General features: G+C 43.7%; 1 protein-coding gene across 5 annotated transcripts in view; it reads right to left on the bottom strand.

The window, feature by feature from the left end:
• Nucleotides 1-335: 335 nt before the first annotated feature.
• KCNAB1 (potassium voltage-gated channel subfamily A regulatory beta subunit 1) overlaps nucleotides 336-21,647 on the bottom strand; it is a gene marked incomplete at both ends in the record, with an annotated part of 422,539 nt that continues 401,227 nt past the window's right edge. For all 5 annotated transcript variants that reach the window (XM_082654936.1, XM_082654939.1, XM_082654937.1 and 2 more), the window contains 6 exons: nucleotides 336-425; nucleotides 5,559-5,647; nucleotides 10,900-11,020; nucleotides 18,372-18,466; nucleotides 19,556-19,676; nucleotides 20,343-20,428. In XM_082654936.1, coding sequence (XP_082511062.1) covers nucleotides 336-425; nucleotides 5,559-5,647; nucleotides 10,900-11,020; nucleotides 18,372-18,466; nucleotides 19,556-19,676; nucleotides 20,343-20,428 — 602 coding nt within the window. The remainder of the gene's footprint in view (nucleotides 426-5,558; nucleotides 5,648-10,899; nucleotides 11,021-18,371; nucleotides 18,467-19,555; nucleotides 19,677-20,342; nucleotides 20,429-21,647) is intronic.

The following is a 21,647-nucleotide window of genomic DNA, read 5'->3' as shown; positions in this document are numbered from 1 at the left end:
CAACCTTCTTTAAGTTACTAAATGCCTGAAGGTAGTATGTCTTTCCCCCGCCACATGCTTTCCTTTGCATAAACATGAGATGTACAGAGCAATGTAAGAACAGGTGACTGCAGTCCCAGATAAGAAAATAGAATGGATTTTCCTGGTTGTGAGTTTTCAGATGTGTTCATAATTCAGGTGCACAGTGGTAGCGACAGCAGAAACCTCAGAATCCGGGGAAACTAGAGGTTGAGCAGTGGGCTGCTAAGTGATTCAGAACACCGGCTAGTAACACCGTTCTGTACCTGTATAGACTGCTGCTTTACCCATGCAGCTTCTGCGGCTCATGCACTGCCTTATGATCTATAGTCCTTTTTGCTGTAGGGCTTGTTGCGCAATATGTTATCGATCTCATTTACCACGTGTGATGTCATCTTTGGGAGAACCTGAGAGCATGAGAGGAACAAAGAATGTGGTTAGTACTTGGTACTTGTTCTTTGTGCTCAATATTAAGCAAAGTCATCTAGAATTGGATACATTTATAAACCACCACCAGAATGCTACCTCCCCAGCAGACAGGAAGCTCCCTAAGGTCAGGGGCCTTGTTTTGTTCACACTTTATCTCCAGAGCCCGTAAGAGTACTTGGCCCATAGTAGGTGCTCATAATTATTGGTTGACTGAGTAAATGAAGGCTCATAGAAATATAGAATATCTAGAGCAGCTCTGTCCAATAGAAATGAGAGCCATATATGTAAATTTAGATTTTCTAGTGGCCACAGTAATGAAAGTGGAAAGCAGGTGAAATTAATACATGTTTTACTCCATTATATTCGAAATATCATTTGAACAGGTAGTCAGTATAGAATACTATTAGATGCTTTACATGTTTTTAAGTACTAAATCTTTGAAATCTAGGGTACATTTTACACTTGGAGCGCATCTCCATTTGGATTAGCTTTAATAGCCACAGGTGGCCAGAGGCTACAGTAGTGGATAGCACAGGTCTAGAGACTAAGGAGAGATTCAGTCCAGCTGGTGGACAGAATCCTGGTGAAGGATGGCCACAGGTTAACAGGCATCCCAGGTAGATGGAACAGCATGAAGAAGTGAAAAGTCTGTGAAACGGGGTGATACAAGTGTAGAGTGAGTGGGGGAGGGGTGGGGATGGTGGGAATAGAGGAAAGGGAAGTTGAGGTAAACAGCGGAAGGCCTTGAATGCCATTTTTTGGAGTTGGGACTTTATGCTGTAGGTGGTGGGGAACTTCTCAGGACTTCTTAGCTGGGAGTGACCCCATCAGACACATGGAGGTATTCTGAAGGAAGAGTTGGAAGGAGATTGAAAGGGGACACATGTTAGAAATTTGTTGCAGTCCTAGCCAGACACTGAGAGCCTTAACTGGACAGTGGCGGTGGAGGAGAAAAGGAGAGTGCCTCTGCGGGACATTCTGGAGGCTGATGGTGATCTCACGACTGGGTGACTAGGAAGATGCTGGCGTAGGTAATTAATTGTTGAGAGACCACAGGAGGAGAAGTTTGGAGCCTAAGTTTGGGGTAGGATATGCTGAGGTGAAGGTGCCTTTGGGATCCCACGTAGAAGTGACTTGCAGGCAGCCAGAAGGGCAGCTGTGGAGCTTAGTGGCAGTGGAAGGACTGGAGTTGAGAATTTGCAAGTCATTTGCACGGTCATGCTCAATGAAGCCCTGGGGAAGGATGAGATCATCTAGGGCCAGCTAGCATTTATTGCAAGAAGTGGGCCAAGGGCACACATTACACCATAAGACAAGGGGCAGAGGCAGGCTTCTTGCAGGAATAGTCTGAGCCTGTGTGGAGTCTGTGGTGAAATACATTCATGATGACTGATTCTGAGGTTTCCACCTCACCCTTCCTCTGCTGCAGTCATGTTGGCCAGCGTGACCTTGTCTCCACTCACATGCTCTCCCCAGAAGCCTCAGGGTTTGGCAGCGTGGTAGAGCTCCTTCCTCACTGGTCTGGTAACATTTTCCTCTCTGAATGAAGCTAAAGCACATTTGGTTTCCCACTAGCCTTGGAGCATCAGAGGATCTCAGTTACTGTGCGATTTAAATGTGAGACTGCAACACTGAGACTCAAATCTAGAAGCTGGTTGGAAGTTTTGTGTCTAGAATACAGTGGGCTAGCCATGTGAGGAAAAAACCTCTTCATTCACTACACCAATAAGAAAAGAGATCTAAACATTAGTAAAATGAAACCATAAAAGTACTTGAATAAAACATGAAAAAATAATAGTGTTATAAGACCTAAATGTTCAAGAGAAGCCATACATTAAGAATTTTATGGGAAGTTGCCCAATTTTTTAATGTTGGCAACTGTTTTAAAACATTTTCGTCGCTGCAGGTCACACAAACATCCCATGAGCTAGCAAATTGCACGCGTAGTAGTATCCTGACTGCAGTAATTGGTGGGTGAGGGGAGGTCTGGCTAGCGTTGCTGGCTGGAGGCATTAGGGGAGCTCTCCCAGGACTGGGTCACTGTCAAGATGGACCTTGGGGATGGAGCCGGATTTGGCCAGCCTGGGGTGGTGGACACTTCGCAGGAGGAGGGCCACTATTCTGGGGATTAGGATCCCAGGGAAGGGAGGGGAGGGGAGATGAGCCGTGGACGGGAAGGCCCGACTGCTGAGGAGCCTGGACTTCTCTGAGTGGATGGTGGGGAGCCTCGAGGTGCTTTAAGGCTGGAGGGTGGGGACCTGTGCAGGTGATGGGCTGCCTGCAGCTGTGGCTCCTCTCCAGCCTCTCATCTCTTGAGGCTCTGATTTATAAATGCCTCTCCAGTTTATGCTCACGTTAGGCACATTCACTTCTTGGAGCAGCTGCCTTCCTGTGCCCATTAGAAACTTCTTTTCCTTATAGATGCTGGCACTGCACTCTTTCTATCCAGTCCCACCAACTGCTGCAGGGAGCCCCCAGCCACACAATCTACTCTCACCACATCAAGGGGCCCGGTTACAGCCTGCCAAGGGTGGAATCTGTGGCGCTGGGCTCACGGGAGGTGGAGTAGAAAGGGAAAAGGGAAGGTAAACCTTCCTGGTAGCAGCCTCCCTGCTTGGACAACATCCCTTTTCTCTTACCCTTTGCGCATGGAAGCCCCATCGTGCCACCAGCCAGAGCCTTGCTAGGGAGGAAGTGCTTTGGCAAGATGACTGCCTCAGTTTTCCTCTGAAATGTTATCTTTGGCTACCTGGAGTATTGCCACAGCCCAGGAACTACCTTTTCTCTTTTTTACCGTCCCAGGCAGTGTGAGTCCCCCCTTGGAATGGCAGCCATCACTCTATTAGCTGACAGGAATCCTTTTTCTTGCCAAGCCATCTGCAAGTCATGCCTCTCTTTCCAAAACCTACAGACTCCTTGACCTTCATGGCCACCATCCTTGCTAGTCCAAGCCACCATCACCCGTCACCCGGACAACCTGTCCTTGCCTTTCTTCATTCTGCTTTTCACACAACAGCCAAAGCAATCTTCCTCCTCTTAAAACCCTCCAAAGGATTTGCTGTGAGTAGAACAAAATTCTGACTTCTCTAGTGTTCCGTGTGACCTGTCCCCTGCCCGCGCCCACCGTCCTTTATGCTCACTGCATGTTGACCGCATTCGCCTTAGGCTGGTGCTTCCTGGAAAAAGCCAAGTGCGTCTGCGTCTCAGGGCCTTTGTACTGCTCTTCTGTGTGTCTGCTCCTTCCAGGGCTTTTCACGTGCTGCATCCTCCACTTGAAGGCTTCAGAATAAGCATATCCCAGAGGAGCTTTTGGCAAGGACATTATCTAAAGTGGGCTCACTCATTTCCCAGTTAGTCTCTATTACAATACCATCTTTAGTTACTTAGTAAACCTTCTCACTTGAAATTATTTTATATGTTTCTTTATCATGTGCCTCTGCCACTGGAATATAAGCTCCTTGAAGGCTGGGTAATATCTTTCTGGTTTCCTGTGGTGTCCCCAGTGCTGAGTACAGAGTAAGCTCTCAGAGATCTCCTGAATGAACCACGGGATAGAAGAGTGAGTCTTAATTCCCTCTTTCTCAGGCAGCCCGTGAGCTCTTGAGGGCACCGTCCTGTGCTTATCTCGGAACACTCTCTGCCTAGCATGGTGCCAGACGCAGAATAAGCACTCAATGAGTATTAGTGGAATTGAAATCACTGGGTTGCATTTCAGTGCTTTTGTGTATAGACTGTTTCCGTTTCCTCCTCGTCATTGCGGAGCCTTTATCTGTTCCCAGAGCACAAGTGAAAATAAGAAAAGGTGGGGAGGCTTTCTTAAGAGGGAGCAGGGACAGGGGACCCCACAATCTGGGAGGAATTCTCAGAAGCTGAGAGGCAGAGATGATCACCCAGCTGCACAGCCCTAAGAAAGGTGACGGTAGAGAAGGAGGTCTGCACCGTTTATCTGCTAGCATATTCGAGGCTATTCTTCAAAAGGATTTTTTAAAATTTTAAGTTTAATCAAGCTTGTCCCCACCTCCATCTACTTCCTTCTGGGAGAGGTAACAGGGCTAAGTGCTGGTTTCGGGGACAGATGGACAGGGGAGAAGCTGTGAGGCACTTCTGTTTGGGCAGGTGATACAGCTACGGCAAGAGCAGTGGAGGAGCTCGTTCCTGCAGCCTCTGGCTGGGCTGAGAGTGGGGCAGGCTCAGGACCGAGATGTGACCTTTGGGGGCAGGGGATGGTCACCACAGCCACCAACCTCCACCCTCTCCTCAGAACTCCCAGGAACATCTCTCTCCCACTTCCCCTCCTGCTGCCTTACAGGCTCCCCAGGTACAGCTGCAGGCTCCCTCCAGGCCTAGCAATCCCTGCAGGGGAGGGAATGGGGGTGGGCGCTCCTGAAATTGCTGTTAGGGAGATGTGATCCTGGAATTCTGAGCCTATTTGTCTTAAAAGTGTCAAACATTCATTCATTCAATAGGTATTTCTTGAGTGTTGACTAAGGGCCATAGAGTCTAGGAACTGGAAAATCAGTGGAGAAGCAAGAAAGACACAAGTCTCTGACCTCAGGGGAGACAGGCGATTATACTATGTTATCGTAAGTGCTGTGATGGGGAGAGAGATCCAGGATGCTAGGAGAGCAGAAATGAGGGGCCTGGCACACTGTAGACTGGCAATAAATATTTGTGGGGAAAAAAGTAAATACATGATGTGTGGATATTGTCCTACGGCTACTACATTTCAAGCTGGTTATTAGGCAGGCTTGTGTGGTTCGACCTGGGAACCCAGTCGTCAGGTGTAACATTGCTTGGGTCATAGAATACACTGTCCCACAGACACAAGCCATCCTGAGAAATGAGCCCGGAGGAGACTGCCTGTTAATCAGCAGAGGACATCCCTGGATCCACATACTGTGAAAGTTCTGTTGCTTCTTTTGCCTTTGTCCCCATTTCCCTTCTTCCCCTATCTAGGAACAGGTAGCCTATTCTCTATATTAGGGGCTTTCATGCAACTCAGCTGTGACACAATGAAGGACAGAGGTGGGGAGATGGGACACTGCCTGGGGGCATCTTCAAAGGCACCAGGAAATTCCCTGGAGTTGGTTGGAAAGGGCTGCAGTACTTGCCTGAATGGCACCGAGGTTTTCAATGAGTTGTTCAGGAGTGGATGATCCCAGGAGCACGGAACTCACACCCTCGTTTCTCAGGCACCACGCTGGGAAGAGAGAGCAGTCGGTCAGGAAGTCAAAGCACTTCTGACTGTTGATGAGTTTGCACACACCATTTGTAGCTTCCGTTGTCACAACCAAAACATATTAATTTGGGGGGAGGATGGACAGCATGCTCCAGGATTAAAAACGTCAGCAGCAACCCCTGTTGTGTGGAGGACTCGGTAGAATCCGTGCACGTGAACTGTGGGCCTAGGGCTCCTCTGCCCCACAACTGGGGCATCCAGTCTAGCTGCCCAGCCCAGGAACACTGTCTTGTTCCTGAAGACACCTGACACTGCTCCTGGGCGAACGTCTGGATTCCTGTTTGCATCTGTCTTTTCCATCTCATTCATGCTCTCACTTTCCCCTCATCTGTTACATAGAGTCCATGTAGATTCTGGGTACCTGTGTCCTCTGTCTCCACTGACCTGTCAGCCCTCTCTGGACCTGCCTTTCTTCCTGATGCGAGGTTCATTCTGGGGAGACTGTCTCTCTCATCAGCCCTCAAACCCCTCACCCCTCCTCTGCCTCTAGCAACCTCTACCCTTAAACCCTCTTCAACCCAGGCCTCCTCCCTCTCAGCAGATGGCCTAGTTGCCTACTTTATGTAGAAAATTGAGTCCCTCAGGTAGCATATTCCTTAATTTCCCACTCACCTACGGACACAAGTACACACACTCATACTCCAGTTTCAGAGGCTATGGGGTGCTGTCTGTTCAAAGCCAAACTCTGCCCTGGTCCCATTCCTTTTGCCTTTTCTTGGATTTGATTCATCCATTATTTCTCCCCCTCTCTTGCTCTCCTGGATGTTTGATTTCTTACTATCCTCTTTCTCTTTATCAAGTAGGCATAATCAAATTTCTCCCATTCTAAAATAAGCCTCCTCAGGCCCTTCATACCTGTGTAGCTGCCACCCTACCCTTCTCCTCTTAAACTTGTAAAAGGCCCGATGAGACTCCCTGCATCCCCCTCACATCCCAGTCCCCTTCTCACCATGCAGAAGCCAGGGTGCCCAGGAAACTCCCTGTGGTTCAAGTAGACTTTGCAGTTTGTACCTGCCTGGAACTAGATATTGCTCTAGGCCCAGGGATGCAGTGTCTGCTGGATGTCCCTGCTAGACACCCCACAGCCACTGTGAACTTCTTGCTACTTAACTAATAAGCCTGTCCCTCTTGGGTTACCAATCTCATTTGGTGGCATCACCAGTAACTTGGCCTCCCAAACCAGAAACCTGGGAGTTATCCTTGGGCACTGTCCTTTTCTGATCCCACATTCCCTTTTAATTGTCATCTAGTTGATTGTCCTTCCTAAATATTTCTCTAATCCAGTAGTTCTCAAATTTTAGCATGCCTCAGTCACCTGGAGGGCCTGTGAAACATTGATTACTCAGTGCTTCACCTTGCGTTTCTGACCCAGAACGTCTGGAGTGGGGCCTGAGGATCTGCATTTCTGACAAGTTCCCAGGTGATGCTGATGCTGCCGGTACAGGTACTCTTTTTTTTTAAACAACTTTATTGAGGTAAAATGTACCCATTTTAGGTGTACAATTCAATAATTTTTCATACATTTATCATGTGTGCAATCATCACCATTTAAAATCCAGTTTTAGAACATTCCCATCATCCCAATAAGATCCTTCATACCCATTCACAGTTAATCCCATTTCTACCCCCAACCCAAGGAAACCACTCATCTACTTTGTGCCCCTATGGATTTATTATTTCTGGACATTTCACCTAAATGGAATCATGGAGTACGTCTTTTGTGTCTGACTTCTTTCACTTAGCATAATGTCTGTGCGGTTCATCCATGTTATAGCATGGGTCAGTATATCATTTCTTTTATTGCGGAATAGTATTCCAGTGTGTGGATATGGGAACACACTTGGAGAATCACTGCTCTGGTTCAATTGTCCACTCCCTCAGGCCCTCACCATCTCTCCTGCACAACTGGTTTTCCTACATCTTGTTTGGATTGTCCCTGCCTACCCCGCACACATCCAGCAGTAGCTTCTCCAGATACAAATCTGTTCAAGTCACTTGCCTGCTAAACATTCTTCAACGTGTGCCTGACAGGATCCTGGTCCTGTGAGGTGAAGCTCTCACTTCTCAAACCTTACTAGAAAGCCCTCCACTCCAGCTTCCGGTCTCCTCACTCCCTGCCTTGAACTTAGTGCTCCAACAGCACTATTTGTAAATCCTCTCCAACCCCAAATATCATGCTGTGTTTCTCCACCCCAAGCCCTTGGCTCAAGCGGTCCCCTGGGTCTGGAATGTCCCTTTGCCTCCTCCCTTCCTTTGCCTCACTAATATCTACTCATCATCTGGGATTCCTCGTGGGCACCGCCTTCTCCTAAAGTCCTTCCCTGAGTCCCAGGCCGGGTTGGGAGCTCCTACATTTTACTTCCAAACCCACCCCCCACCCCTGCCTCCGGCCCACCCTGCCCTTCTCAATTATTTTACTCTCACACTATATTAAAATTATCTGTTATTTCTTGACTTGCCCACCAGACTGTGAGGTGTGTGTTATTTGCAGTTGGATGCTCAGCACCCGGCCCAGCACCTGCACATAGTAGGTGCTCATTAGATGTTTGTTGAATAAACGGAGACGTGGATGATTGATGGACATCCCTGAACACCTCTTCTTCTGCCCCCATTTGGTCAGGCCATGCTGTCAACTGCTACTGTTAAGCTGTTACCACACTCAGACCTTTTAAGGCAATCACTAAATCCTTCCACGTGGGAAAAATAATGCTCTATGAAGGCAAGAAGCCAAGTGATCCTGGGCTTTTTCTTTCTATTTTCTTTTTTTGGCTGCCTTATTTCCTACTTTGCACTTAGAACTCTTTTTTGGCACTAGTGGAAGTTCTGAGGGCAAAGCAGGGCACTGAGAGAATTATTGCCCATAAACTACCTGATGCCAGCAACACATGATTCCCCCATGGGCTGCTGGGCCATGTAGGAGAACCCACTGGGTAGAGCTGGCCAAGGCCAGAGGTAACGTAGATGATTCCAGGTATTTAGCATCTACTCAAGGGTCCCCCACAGGCACATCCAGAGTGTCTATGAGCAAGGTGTGAATGCTGGCTCCTGTGCAGGCGTGAGACACGGGCACCAGCCCACAGTTAGGTTGAAGTAGTTTGTTTCCTGCCCGAGGATCTCCCCTCCCCCGACACGCTTCTAGCAGATCAAAGGTAATATGCCTGGAAATAATTTCCCTCTTGGTTTGAGAGTTCTGTGGTTAAAAACAAAACTACCTGTTTACAAAGAAAAGAAAAAAATGACAGGCGAGAAAGACATCTGGGGGCACAGAGGGAGGAAAAGGAGAAACAAAGCACGTTTTAATTTAAACTCAGACTCTGTAAAGAGTCATGTACATCTGACATCCAGTGAAAGTCTAAATGTTGTAAAGATTTTCTCTTTAGAAAGACAGTGTTCTTCTATCTCTTTCAGAGCTAGATTCAATACTTGCTTTCTTGTTACCACCTAAAGATTGTATTTATGGCTATGGTTTAAGAATAGGTGTTTCTCTTTGTGCTTGTGCCTCTGACCATATATGACAGCTAGGAGTGGACAGAGTTTCAGCAGAGGGTGTCTAATTCTTTGCAAAAACATCATCTTCATCCTTATCTTCACCAGTTACTGAGCACCTACTCTTTTCTTTACATACATAATTTCCTTTTGCTCAACAAGTTTGTAAGATATATACTACTATACCCATTTTACAGATGAGAAAATTGATAATCAGGTTAAATAACTTGCTAATGGTCGATAGCTAATACCTTTTACTGGGCTCATTAAAGCCATAGTAGCAGCCATGCTAACTAATCACATTAAATATAATCTTTGTTTTTTTGTTTTTTGGAAGAAAGGATTACAGCAATAGTTACACATATACTTAGGTAACTGGTATTTCCCTCCTAAAACCGTCTCCCATTTCCATCTTTCTGTGACTATTAACTGCAGCTACCATTTTCCTGCCTTCCAGCCTCAGAAGAGTCAAGCATCTAACAAATATCCTTTTATTTTATTTGCATAGAACTTATCTTGAGCTTTTTATCTCGTTGGCTCACTGTATCTGATTTGTCCCAATTCCTGCTATTTTTTAATCCTTAGGAGTTTTTCTAGACTCTATACCCATTTTATTCTTTTCTCATAGCTACCACATGAATTCTTTTCTCTTCAGCCTCTTCTTCATTTGTAAAGTGAAGATAATAGTAGCAAAACTCCATTAACATCTGTAAGAAAGGGCTACGATTAGTATACACCTCGATTAGTATACACCTCGCGGGACCCACGATTAAGGAGAAAAGATGAGCATTAAAGAGCTCATCACAGAGCCTGGCAGATACTCTCCAGCAAGGGAACTGAAAGTTTAAATGCTTTTCTGTCTAATCCCTAGTCTCTAGCCACTTGTGGCTATTGAACCCAGGAGTGTGTTTAGCCTGAACTGACATGTGCTGTAGGTGTAAAATACACTCTGGATTTTGAAGACTTAGTATGAAAAATAGAGTGTGACATATCTCAGTAACTTTTTATATTTATTACATGTTAAAAATGATAATATGTTGGCTATATTGGGTTAAATAAAATCCATTTAAAAATTAATTTCACCTATTTCCATTTTACTATTTTAATATGGCCACTGGAAATTTAAAGATTAAACGCATGGTGCACGTTATATTTCTACAGGACGGTTCTGGTGCAACGTGGCTTTCAATTGTTACCCGTGACTGTGACCTTTCATTGACTCCACTATGTCGGAAGAGCCACTGTCGTGGCTCTGGAAGTTTCGCGGTGACGCTGCTCCCATGGGATAGGCCTTCCATGTGGCAGTAGCCTTGGCCACGCTCGCAGCCCTGCTCCTCAGCCTCTCACCAAACCCGCCTTACCTTCGACGGGGATGGAAAATTGAACCAGAAGCAACGGATGTCACTACACAGATCAGGGGTGCTCACCCTTGACACTGTGAGGATGTGTGCGTTTTCACTGACGTGTTCTTGTTTAAACTGTGTTATAAGGGAAAGGAGAAGGAAGTAAGAAAAGTGTTTCAGCATGTGGAACTACTCTAGGGAACTCTGAAAAACCTATCTAATGCTATGTCTCATTTTAGATAGCATGAACCAGGAGTCTATGCTTCAGAGATCATCTGCCCCTGCAATAGGTATGTTATTATGCAAGAGATGTGGATCAGCAATAGAGAATGATTTCATTTTCCGTGATCCAGCAAGGCTTCCCCTCCCAAGTGACTTTCTCACCCACGGCTAGCTGAGGTAGCGTGCATCCCAGACGCTCCGCAATCGGGGAAAGGTCTTTCAGCTTGTTTTGCTGTTTTCTCCCTTCTTCACTCACAATCCTTTCCTTCAACCACTGGTAGCACTAGAGATAAGAAGAACATTTAAATATTAATGTCTGGTAAGGGTTTGATGCAGATTGTTAATTCAATAAAATGTAAGAGCCTCGTGGTGAATTCCTCAATCTTCTTGGCTCTGACCTTTCTGTTTGATGGTGACAAGGATGACTATGTCTTCATGCAAGGAAATGTTCCCCACCGTCTCCTTCTTCGTTTACTGATTCAAGACAGATTGATTTTGACTAAAACTCACCATTCAGATCCATCGACACGCACAAAAGTTGTTAAAATCCTAACATATAATCAATTAGATCCCATCTGGACATGATGTTTCATATTGCAATAGCCCTTAGAATGTAGGGGAAAAAAGGCATTTACATTTCACCAGGGTCTATTATGTTTCCTTGTTGTCAAGGAAGTTGGGTGCCAAGCTTTCTTCTCAAAGGAAGTCATTATCTTACATTTCCTGCTGTAACTATCCTTCTCCCTCTTGCCTTCAATTTACTCCTAGTCTCTTCAGTATTCTTATAATAGTGTTTTATTGTTAGCTTTCTCTGCTCCTCCTAGAAGCAGATGTGAATGGTATAACTGATAGGTACTGAGTACATTTTAAAGTCACACCACGAGGCATTTGGAACTTCCCCGACCAGGGATGGAACCTGTGCCCCCTGCAGTGGAAGCGCAGAGTCTTAACCACTGGACCACCAGAGAAGTCCCATTTTAAAGTTTTAAAGTGGATAAACACTTTCTCAAACGTGTATTACCTTTTGTATAACGTTTGAAACTTAAAAAGGCAAGGGAACTTAAAAAGGTAAATGAGAAACTAATCTTTAAAACCTCTGAGAAGAGACTGACCCTGATGTAGACTATGAAGTGAGCCTGATTTCCTAAATATAAGAAAAAGAATATTTTAGAATTTCTCAATGCCCTATTTTTCAGAAGGTTCTGCTCTTACTATGAAACAAGGAACAATAGACCCTTACGTACAAAGCTAGCACTATGCAGCAACACCCAAAGGAAAAGAATATTTGTAAGAATCGGTTAGTCTGTTTTAGTGACAATAATAAAAACCATCTCCCTGTGTGGCAACGTAGACTTTCTCCATTGCATGCGTTCATGACATAATTACCACCACAGACCTTTACCTTCCCAAAGGCAGTGGAAAGCTGGGCAATCATCACAAAATCTCCACCCATATGATTTCAATGGGCTGCTGGCTTTTGTTTTTTTTAAGTATTTTTTTCATCATTCTAAGACAGTATTTCCAAAGAAAAAAACCGCATTATGTTTTGTTATGATTTTTGGAATGATTTTGCAGATATGAAAAGAAAAAACAACAAGCAGCCCCAGTTCTGTTCTCCTCCTAGATCTCAGAGGCTTATGGTCTGGCTCCTCACATGAAGCTTGCTTAGAGAGATGGCCAAGAGTTTTCCCAGTCTCGGCTCCGGAGACCTTAGCTTCCTCCAGCAGGAAGTGTGGCCTTGAGCATCTCTCCAGAGATGACGGCTGGTGCCAGTGGTGATGAGGTAGGTGGACAGTTAGGAGCAATGAGCACCGTGATGGGGGCCGAGCAGCCTTCCCTGGCAGCATGCTGGGTACATCAAGAGAGCCCCTGAACTTACTTCTACTGTCCTCAAGGGGAAAAACATCACCGATCCGCACTTTAGTTTCATAACATTTTTCAGAGGACGAGTATCTCTGAATGTTATTCAAATGAAAAAAAAAAAACAACCACGGTTGAAAACCAATAGCCAAGTGCTTCTTGAACAATTGCTTTTTATTAGAACTAGGAGAGTTCCTGAGGTTTCAACATATACCACACACATGAAGATTGACTGATTCATCAATCTTTAGGAAGATTTCTAAAAGTAACAAATACCAAACATTCATTTATTGAGTACCTTTCTTCCCACCCTCAACATAAATCTCACTCTAATCACTGGAAAACATAAGCAGGTTAGGGTTTTTTTTTTTTTTTGCGGTACGCAGGCCTCTCACCGTTGTGGCCTCTCCTGTTGCGGAGCACAGGCTCCAGACATGCAGGCTCAGCAGCCATGGCTCACAGGCCCAGCCGCTCCGCGGCATGTGGGATCTTCCCAGATCTTCCCGGACCGGGGCACGAACCCGCGTCCCCGGCATCGGCAGGCGGACTCTCAACCACTGTGCCACCAGGGAAGCCCCTAGGTTAGGGTTTTTAAAAAGTAGATGCATAGTATTTCTACTGCTTTCCTCATACCAAAGGAAACAAATGTGTTTTGGAAATACATAACTTTAACTGCTTTACAAGTAGGAAAATGTTAGCATAAGGAGGAGATGAGGCTTAACTAAAATATTAATTAACTATGGAAGTGAAACTGTTTTTGGTAAGAAGGTTGGTGGTGGGTGTGGTTGTATGCAATAATAAACCCAACTTGCTGACTGTGGGCAGTAATCCACGAATCAGAAGATGAAATTTCATCTTCCATTCCACTTGCTTAATCCTATTCCTGCAGTGGTTTGATTACATGTTGATTGTTCTTTCTAAGTTAGTGGAAGGCAGGGATGGCTTCTCGTTCATCTCAACATCTCCAGTCTTGACACAGTGGTTGGCCCAGAGGGGCTCAGCCAATATGGTGGTGAGGAAGGGATCTGAGAAACCAGGGTTCCACAGGATAAAGATAGATCTCTTCAATTTTTCAGATTGAGCACAGACACTTCCTTCTTAAAGAAGTACAACTCAGCTGGCAGCCCTGCATGCTTCCACAGTGCTTGTGGATTCCACATAGTTTCATAATTCACCCCTTCTCACGTCTGTCTCCAGCAAGTCCCTGAGTTACATTGAGACTGTCCCTGTATCCTCAGCCCTCAGTACAGGGCCCGGCACTGAGTAGACGCTCAGTAAATATTTGCCAAAGGAACAACTGAATGAGCTTTTCTCCACAGATTAGTGGGCTATTGCTTTTATACATGTCACAAAATTCTTTAAATTTTCCAAAAGCCCCTTTCTTTGCCATCTCCTATTGCTGTGACCATTATCTGTGTGACACCCATATTACAGGTAGCCATAACAGGGTGGGACTAGTCTGTGAGATCAGCCCCAAATCCCCCAGTTGTCTGTTAGTTAATCGTAGATTAGAACTCAGGGAGCAACTGTAAAGCCATGGACAGAATCAGTCACATTTCATTACTGGGCCTTGTCTAGAATAATTTAGCATTCAAGATCACTGACTATTTCTATCTAAACATCGAAGTCTTTGGCTCAAAAGAGCAGCAGAGTCTTCACTATTGAGGTGAAAATCTCTAGGTAAAATGCTGGAGCTAAAAAATTTCCTTCTGAAATTGTACCATAATGGGCAATATCCTTAGTTTCTTAATATGAACACCTGGAGTACTTGGACTGCCCCTCTCCACCCACTTTGATCTATGTTCAGTTTGCATGTTTCCGGTTTACCTTTGACAGAAGGGTACATATTTTTATGATTTTTCTATAAGGTATTTTCCCAACAGTAGGGAAGAGCTGTCCATAAATTTTATTGCACTTTTCATTTCTATTTAAAATTTCTATTTAAAAGCTGCTCACCTCGTCTCTTGATCAGACTTTGTTGATCCTCAGTTATGGCTCATTGCACTCATTCAAGAACCATTTATTGAGTACCTAGCATGTGCCAGGCTCTGTGATGAGTTAACGTGAGTTTCAGTTTCTGTCCTATAGGTACTCACAAATCATTGTCTGGTAACTTGACAAGTGTTGTTTTTAGTTGGATTGCCCCCTCAATGATTTCCTCAGAAGCCTTGTTTGTACTGCCTCTTTATGGGAAATAGGTCACCATAGGTGCATGACGTGAGCTGGTCACAGCACCTTATCCTTTGGGCCACTGTCATTGGTTTATCAGGTTGGCACATGACCCAAGCTTGGCCAGTCTTCTCTGGACTGAAGCTGATAAAGAAAAAGTCTCTTTTCTCTCAGGTTACATGACTTGAAGGATGTAAGCCTGCGGTCACCAGCATTCCTGCTCCTGGCCTCGTGGAAAAGACCCACTTGTAGTAGAAGAAAATGACACTCACATGCAGGGAGAAATAGAGGAGATGGAGAGTCCTGACGATGTGCAAATCTATGGATGGAGTCACCCCTGAGGCCATCCCACTCCATCCTTCCCAGGGAGTGTCTGTCTATGCGTTCCCTTCTTTGATTAAATTAGGTTGAATTGCATTCTATTGCTTGCAGCCAGAGGATTCTAAGACTCTGTAAGAAGTGTTTATGGAATGACAGAAGAAAGTACCAATAACTGAGTTTTATAAAGTGAGGACAGGTTTCACAGAGTGAAGACAACCAAGATTTGTCTTTAGGGATGAGGAGAGCTTCCACAGCAGGATGTAAAGAAGGGCATTTTGGGGAGGCAAAAAAGAGTACAGTGCATTTGGGTGAAAAATGAAGTAATATGATTTGGGGAGAGACAAGAACGAAAAACGGGTTCAAGAGTATTTCCTTGAATGCTTTTTGTGGGTTTTAGGTTTTGTCCTATAATCAGTGATTGGGAAGTCATTAAAGGATTTTAAGCAGGGTTACGATATAGTCAGATTAATCTTTTAGAAAGATAATTGGTCACATAATTGAGATAGATAATAGAAAATTGGTGGGTAGCTGAAAAAGGGAGGGGGGGAATCAGAGAGTCCAGATGGGAGGTTAATGCAGCAAACCAAGTAAGCAATGATGAAGATCTGAACAAGGGTGGTACAAGGAATGGACCACAGAGCGTCAGCATGTGGACTGGAGGAGTTAGTGCCCCGCTGAAGAAGACTGAGGGAGGAGAAGAGGCAGCTGAGATAATGCCTTGGCTTCTGACTGGGATGACCAGATGGATGGGTGGAGGCATTGTTAAATGAGAAGGAAATGTAGATTCTGGGGAGTGAGGACAGATTCCATTAGGCATGACAGATGCCCATGGGACAGCCACGTGGACATGTCTGATAGGCATGAAGAAGTAGTGGTGTTTAGCTCAGCGGTGAGTCAGTGCTGATGACACTGATTTAGAAGTCTTTGTAACAGTGGTGGGCCAGATGCAGCCTCCCAGAAAACCCCCTGGGCAGTACTACCTTCTAAAAGATAGGTATTTTTTCACACTCAGTTAGTTTATCCTTCAAATCTAGTTCAATATTTATAGCAGAAACAAAGTATTAGCAACCTTATTTTATTGGTGTAACTTAAAACAGCCAGTGTGAAATACCAACCATTTATTCTATTTTGGGGGAAGGTGAAAGTTGCCATCTTATTTATCTATTTGCCTAGGTCTTTATTTTTTAAAAAATGTTTTTACTATTATAATTCTCATTCAATCTTAAGGTTGAAATATATATATATATATATATATATATATATAAGTATATAATTAGTAGTAGTAGTATTTTTTGCTTTAGTTACTCAAGTGGTTTTTCTAAGTGTACATATATTAGTCCAGAAAGCACTTGGACTGATGAATTAAGAAGCCTTGAGGGTTTGCAGAGCTCTAAAGAAGCGTGCTTTGTGACTGGCTGCCTTTCACCTGTTGAGAGTCCTTATTTATTGCTAAGGATGTTTCAACAGATGCTGAAAAGTCAGCAACAGAAATATTTTTCGGGTTGCTTTTGGGCTTAGTCACCTTCAAATATTTTGCATCTCCTTTTCTTTTCCTCCTTTCGTTAGTGCATTTTTAAAAGCTTTTCAGCTGTTTGTAAGCTTTTCTCAAATAGTGATGGAGATCAGCCAATCATATACTTCAAATACAGTGTAGTAGCTACTTCTTCCTCCTTTAGAAACCTGAGTTTGAAGGGAAATAAAAATGCCTTTAGGGAGATGCACTGAGAGCCAGGAGACCTGGGTTCTACTTTTAACTTTTTCTATTATGAGTTTATGCTGTTGGATTGTTATCTAATCTCTTTGTGCTCAGTTTCTGCATCTGGAAAAGGTTTACCCTCTTATAAGGATAGTCTGGAACAAACACCTGGTATATATGGAAGCACTTTGAGTTTTTCAGAAAGTCTCTGAAAGAATGTAAGACAACATGCTTGGCTACAACTGGCTAAAAGCCATCTGTATCCATTTATCTTTGTGAGGAAAAAAGGAGATGAATAAAAACACTTAGCCCGGTGCTTGGCACATAGTAGGTGCTCAGCAAAATCACAATTTTCAATGCTTCTCTTTCTTCACTCTTTTCTTGCCATCCACCTTTTATCCCTTCTTTCCTAAGATGCTTTTCGTTTTTCTTTGCTGACTTATTCAAAACCTTCCATTTTTCAGAAACAAGACCCTACATAATATTCTAGGATAATTAGTGTAATAATGCAAAACTAGAAGCAGGACCATGTCACCATGTTTTAGGAAATAGTTATGTTGTATTATCTTAGAGAACAAACAAGCTAATAGGTCAACTGATACAGCAGAGAGAAAAGTGATAGACCTAGAGTCTGGAGAAGGTCCTGATTAGGGAAGCACATGGTGGTTCCAGCCACACTGATTAAAAGGTCGCTGGCTTGGGCTTAACTTGAGTTGTCCTTGTGCTGACTTTGTGCTGATGGAGACAAGAGGCTGTGTCAGACTTCTGCTTCCTCTTTGGGGCCTTTGGCATGTGTGAATTTTGAAAATGCCTATGTTCTCTCCCTAGACATTACAGAGTAATTTGTGATTCTAATGTTATTAAACATTCTCTCAAGTTTTAAAAAACAGACATGTTGTTATTAACAAGGAGAGATTTTGGAGTACCCTCCAAGTAAATTAATCATCAAGATCTTCTAAATGGAGGTAACTTTATGTCAATGATCTTAAATATCTTTATGCTTCAGAGAAGAAATTAAGCTGCAAGACTGAGCAGCCGGAGTTGATCTCTGCAAATGCCAGCCCTGAGCCCCCGTGACAGAGGCTTGGCTCTGTATCTGCTTCCCAAACCCTCCCTCCTTACTCCCCATGCTCACATATTAAAAAACGTCAACCAAACTCAAACCTATTCAACTACAACCGGTTTGCCACATGTGGATTAAACCTCTATGGCTTAAATTTTGTTTTGTCAAGAAAAGTAAAATTAGATACTCTTACATAGAAAAGGGATTTTACGTTTCCTAAGTTTCGAAGGAGGAATGAAATGCCTTCTTGAATATAAGAATTAGTGTAGGAATTCGAGTCTATGAATCCAACCAGGTCATTGGGCATCTCCCCTGGTCCCCAGAGGAGAACTTTCTGCACTGATGCCTGACCAGAAGTAGAGACCTCCAGAGGGCTTGGGGAGCTGGCCAGGGAACACCGGCCAGCCCAAGGCCACACTCGGCCTGAGCCAGGGAGCCACAGGCTGCTGCAGAACTGTTCTGTTCAATCTCCTTTTTTCCCTTGCTCCTATCCCCAGACTCTTTCCTAGAGGTGGAGGAAAATACCTTCAGTGAAGCCCTGGAACTTTCAGGCACCCCATTTCCATATTTTCCTGAGATGATGCCACAGGCCAGTGGAGACCATGTCATCGCTCCGACGCCTACAGAAGAAAAAACCTTAAAAAGTTACTTCAGCAAACTGGGATCAAAAGTGTCGGGGTGTTTAGAAAGGACTTGGTTAGTTGTGGGGAAAACTGGCCAGATACATGAGCTAATATCAGCATAAATCTTTTCATTACAGTTCAGGCATCTACCAATCGTGCTTCATTTTTATAAACCTACCAAACGTGCACTGTTGGTTATGGGGAACAGGCCATATAATCAAGCCTGAAAATGTGGCTTATCCGTAGTTTTCGGATGACCAAAATTTATGTTTCTTTTTACACTCAGAGATAAACACTTTTGCTTGCACAGAAATCCAGCTCTTCGCTTGTTCACTCAGTGCCTTAATAGTGCCTGGTGCAAAGCAGGAGCACAACGCCCCCTGCACAGTAAACACGCAGTGATAGCAATAACAACCATTGTTATTGCTGTTGTTGAACTTTTGTATCCTTTTTTTCTTACCCAGCATTTTCCCACTCGTGTAAACCCCCATTTCTTATGAAGAAAATTATCTCTGGAATCTGTTTTAATAAGTACGCCTGAAAATGTGGCTTACTTAGGTTTTTCTGATGCCCAAAATTCTCGTGTACATGTTGTGTATGTATTTTTTCCCTCTCTTTGTCATTATGTCTACCTACAAAAACATGTGTCCCTGGCTTGTCAGCCGTTCTTGAATTCCCATTTTGACTCAGTTCTAGGCAAAGTAGGAGATACAGATGTACAAATCCATAATTTTTGGGAAAGGCAGTCACAATCCACTCAGAGATGCATTCTTGGCTAGAGCGACTACCCTATGAAAAATACGTTTATTCATTGTTTCTTCCCTTCATTCTATATGCATTTTTTGAACACCTACTGAGTACAGCTTGTACACCAGTCACAATTTACAGCTCTGCTTGGCTGTCACGAGTGATACTCTGGAGGTTACATACAGGCACTTTTGATTCTTCCAGTCTCTGGAATGCATATTGCTGACAACCCCTAGGTTAATTAGGAACATTTAGGAAAGCACTTCAGTAACATTTTTTTCTGGATCACTGATCATCCTGTTGTTAAAAATAATCAGTAAATTTGATTGTGAAGATTACCTATTTTATGGTAGAGCTCTGGCAGCTGAACCTCCACTTTCTCTCTCTGGAAAAGATGGTACTCAGCTTGTTCACAGACTGGTGGGATCATGTTGAATTGTCTTGCTACAGAGTAGGCTTCCTAGGGAGAAATAAAAGTGCAACTGAATTTATACCTGATGAGAAATAAGGCTGTATGCATGAAAAAATTTCATTTTGGTGAAATCAATACAAACCAAGAAAAATGTAGATTGCCAAATAGTAAGCAAAGTTATGACCATCAATTTCACTAAGAAATACCAATGCAGGAAATCCTTATTATTCTTTGAGAGGTTTTGGAATCAGTAAGGTCCAGGGAAAATTAGTCAAAGTATGAATTATGGACTATTACAAAGAAAACATAGTTTGACTATTTCTAGGTTCCTAAAGAAATAAAACTTAACTAATATATAATATAAAAATGATCTGTAATTAGCATGTTATGAACAGTACCATTATTTAATACATTAAAAAAAAAACCCTGGAATATTGTGTTCATATGTCTCGTTAGCTGAGAAATCTACTCTCTTACTACCAGAGAACATGCTAAAGCACAATTCCTGTTAGATACCTGCACCCTCCCTATTGTATTCTGAGCTGAGGAGATCCACCCCCCATATCCATCTCTATTACTGATGGAATTGATCATAGAATTCTAGTGCCATTGTGATTGTGAAGAAAGTTTGCAAAAGATCTTACAACTTACACATGATAACTAACAAACAATAATAGGTACTCAACGGCCATTTAAAAATAGGAATGAAATTACCATGATCTCCATGGCACTCCAGCGGGAGGTTCCCCAGTACATTGCCATGCCTTGGTTTATCACATGTGTCATGGCTCGAACGATTTCTATGGAAAGCCAAATAGTTAGCACTACATATACTTTTCAAAGTTATACAGTCTTTTTTTTTTCCTTTTCCTGCCCAAAGCTTAGATATTTAATGCAGTTATTTGTTGGATTAATATAATTACTTTGACACTGGTGATAACATAATAGTCTAACATAAAATATTGATAGTTTGGAGGTGGCCGGTACTTTTGGGTAAACTGATGTTCCATTTTCAGATTGCAGCAACAACATGAAATGATATTAAAAACAGAATGACCACTTTAAATTCTTCCTTTACTTTTATCGCTTCAGGGTTCCTGGCTGGATAAAAGAACACATGATTCACCTCTTTCAGAACATGGGGACCTTAAGCGCTCACTAAAGTGAGAAGTGAGAGAAAGCATTTGTTTTGACTTTGTAGAATGGAGGGTCATTGGGGAAAGAAGGCCTGCCTCTGTGTGTGGGATCTGCAGAGCTAAGACTCACTCAGGGTGGCTGTTTAATAGAGATGACTCAACAACAATGTGTTTGGCAGAAAGATAAACATATTAAATGCTGAACAAACAGCCAAAGCCACAGTGGCTCCCAGCCCGCACGGGCTACTCTGTCCTTGACCACTTTGGACCAAAGTTCATTCTAAGACACCCATGTCATGCATTTCACTGGGGCCTGCGTGTGGCCCCGCCCTGCTTGCTCATCAGCCTCTTTCAGCTTGACATCATATTTCCTAAACAGGAGAATGAACCCCTTCCCAGAGGGGTGGAGCTGAGCTAATCTTCTTGGCACCAGCTGATGTGGTGCAGAACCAGGAGCGTGGAGAACCTCAAGTTCAACTGAGTGATAAGTCACAGACACGGTTGGATTTCTTCTATAAAGCAGGCCAGCCAAATACCCAGGATGCTAGGTCATCTGACATTTTCAAGGGGTTGCAGGCCACGGGCTTTTCTTGCCCCACTAATATCTGGTAGGTTACGTGTCCTTCAAACTCAAGTTGAGTAGATGTGTTCTTCTTTTATTTCTCACCAGCAATCACTGTCTTAATTGATCAGGGACAGGATTTGGAACGAGACAGCGAGGGTTAGGCTCTTAGCCTGCTTGCTTATTTGGCTTACGTAAACCATTTAAAATTGCCCTTGGTTTCTTTGTTTGGAAGATGGGAATGCTTTTACTCACCAGAGTCCCAACAGAGGTAGAACTAGGCTTATAAGAAAAATATTTTTCTTTCTTGGAGAAAGACTT

Source organism: Grampus griseus (genome assembly GCF_964374135.1).
Source record: "Grampus griseus genome assembly, chromosome: 5".
In the NCBI taxonomy this organism is placed as follows: Eukaryota; Metazoa; Chordata; class Mammalia; order Artiodactyla; family Delphinidae; genus Grampus; species Grampus griseus.
This window is presented reverse-complemented; position numbering and strand designations above follow the sequence as displayed.